Source organism: Perkinsus marinus, assembly GCF_000006405.1.
Source record: "Perkinsus marinus ATCC 50983 genomic scaffold scf_1104296965964, whole genome shotgun sequence".
Lineage (NCBI taxonomy): Eukaryota > Perkinsozoa > Perkinsida > Perkinsidae > Perkinsus > Perkinsus marinus.
In genome coordinates, this window is record NW_003204134.1 from 11,827 (window position 1) to 14,615 (window position 2,789).

Here is a 2,789-nt window from a genome sequence, read left to right on the forward strand (position 1 = left end):
CGGCTAGCTCGTAGACACCCACAAGCGAGAGAACCAGACCTTGGCCGAAGTAGTGATCAGTTGTAACATACCCGCAAAACTCTTCTAGATCCTTATTTCTATGGTCTTCACATACATACCTCACCCTGCGGACGGCGAACTCCAGCATCTTCTTCGAGACCTTTTCGAAACAATCCCTGTCGCTGTGGAAAGGTTGATATGGGCAGTACTCGAATCTGGTGAAGTCAACGAGTCGTCCGGGGACGATGGGATTGAAGAAAGAGTTGTAGGCGTCATGGGTCGGACACTGCTTAGTGCCGATGCATGCAGTGGTGGCGAGTTGAAGAGCACGGGAGCGCATGAAGATGTAACCGTTCAAGAACTGGTCGAGCGAGGCGATTCCCTTCTTGAGGTGATCACAGAACTCGTCGGTGGGTGAGAAGTGACTTCTCCCAGGTGACCTGGGGCCTGGGTCGGGTCCAGATCTCCGGCAAATCTCAGTGATCTGCTGGATGAAATACGCGTTGATGGCCGTGCTGTGAATAGTTTTGCATTTAGAACAGAACCGGTAGCGATCCCTTCCACTTGCAAGATCTCCGTCTCCGAGAACCTCATCCAGCTCACGGCTATTGGGGTTAGGTGGTGGAGGAGCATCCATCAGGGCTTTGTCTATGAACTTGTGGACATCCGGATTACCAAGGAGAGCCGCGAAGTTTGCAACTTGATCGTCAGCGGAAGGATCAGCCTGGGTGCTTAGGACACCGGCGATGGTTGCGAAGATATTCAGCAGACGAGTCATAGATGATAGGGGTGAGTAAACTGAAGACGAGGACAAGCCAATGGAAAGTTGGAGAGAAGCTCTCGATCGGGTCTGATGGAGGCTTCCTCGCACGAATAACTAACAAAGTCGGGCTGTTTTGCGCGATGAACCGTGACGTGACGCCACCGTGACGCCGTCACGTCACTCTCGAAGGAAGAGGAGACGTCACGGTACTGGTCTCGCGTGCCGTCGCAGCTACATTAAGGTACCGAAATGTACGGAGTTGGAGTTCCAATGATGATAACTCATTAGTGATAAGACAATCTCTCAGAATCCACGGATGAGACTCTCATGATCATGCGAGCGACGAGCCCACTGTCATTTGTCAGAAATGTAGAGGAGAGTTGCAGGGCATGACAGAGTGAAATCCGATTCTCAAAACGTGAAGCGTGAGATGAGTTGGTGACGCGACTTTTAGACGATGTATTGCATCATGCAAATTCGCCTACAATGAGACAACAACTAGCGAATGTAGTACATGCAACCACACGCTGTGAACTACGCATTCCTAAGTCAATTGATTGTTCATGAAAACAATAAATGCCCTTCGTCGATCCTCTTGAGGGATTGTCCGATAACGACACCCGATCACGCTACCGGTTCTCGAAGGAAGCTCTACAAGCTCTATAAGGAAGCTCTAGCGCTCAGCTTCCTCTTAGAGCTTCTGAGTTAGAAACCCAGAGTTAGTTGATTCCGAGTGAACATATTGAAAAGTTTGAAGTGCGGATGTGTGCAAGTGCGACAAAAGATCTTCTTCCGAAATTTTATCATTGTTGTAGCGTAACGGGAGATGTGCATGCATTCGGAGCGAATCTGCTAGGTTCTACCCATGTAAAGTTACGTTTTCTTCCTTTCTTGGAATTGTAACTTTCGGTTCTGGGGCGTAGCGAGTCGCTACTAGCGACTGTAATCTTCTTCTTGTCAACAATGTCCGATTCAAACTCTGATTCCCCGATTCTCGAAAATACTCATATTCAATGGAATCACCCGAATAATCAGCCTCATGAGCAAGGCATATTGAGTAAGAGTATTAATCAGCCAAAAAATCAACTTTAGATTCTCGAATAAGCTCAGAGATCCACATATCCTCGCGATGATCCTGATTTCTCGCTCCAGAGTAAATAATCAGTGAATCAGGGGTTATTACTCACCATCTGATTTTTTCATCTGAGTAAATACTCTGACTCACCTGTTGCATCAGGATCCGCAGACGGCCCCTAGACGGCACGTTACCCTTCCCTCTCCTCTTGAGTCACTCCCCTAAGTTTCCGTACCTCAGCTACATCTACTGTAGAGGCTCTACAAGCTCATCAGTACTTGTGTTATCCAGTCCGTGGGCTTTACTATCACATCACGCCTTTCCGCTACATCTACTCGAACCCGTTACAATTTCGTGCGCCAAGATAGAAATTTAATGGGGTAGATCTTGGTGCAATATCTGTGACGACCCGTGAAAGCGAAGCAAAACTTGTACATTCTTGCTTCTTATCATAGATCGCGCCGGATATCTTGTCGTATTAATGGGTCGGACTTCATCGACTACTCAACTCGATGAAAACAAAACGACATGCCATGCTCCATGCGACTCGCATGGTCATGCATTTGCCGGAGTAAGTTCGCATGTCAGAGGGGTGAGCATTATAGTAGAGCTCTTCCCTGCTTCCCTCCAGTTAGTCGAACCTATTAACCTTCATGGCGATTTTCATCCAATACGGGCGCCTCTCGAGCGTCTCTTCCCCATTAGCAGTTCGGAGTACAGTTTTGATGTGCCTTCGTATATGCACTAATCAGTTCGCTTCGTACATCCACCTCCATTCACCCAGTGAGATTCACGAGTCGCGATCCTATCACTCATGTCGGCGACTACTGAGTGGTGGTCTCCGCGGCGTTCTGATCTGGTCGCCGTTCAGACTGACTCATCTAGTAGAGGACATCTCGGAGAGGCTGATCGGGGCATTCTCGCCGGAGTTCGAAGATCAGATAATACGAA

General features: G+C 48.4%; 1 protein-coding gene across 1 annotated transcript; it reads right to left on the reverse strand.

The window, feature by feature from the left end:
- Positions 1–3: 3 nt before the first annotated feature.
- On the reverse strand, positions 4–778 carry Pmar_PMAR028481 (hypothetical protein; the record flags this gene model as incomplete). Its single annotated transcript, XM_002769338.1, has 2 exons — positions 4–39; positions 125–778. 2 exons carry the CDS (start codon positions 776–778, stop codon positions 4–6), a joined length of 690 nt encoding a protein of 229 aa, XP_002769384.1.
- Positions 779–2,789: the final 2,011 nt, after the last annotated feature.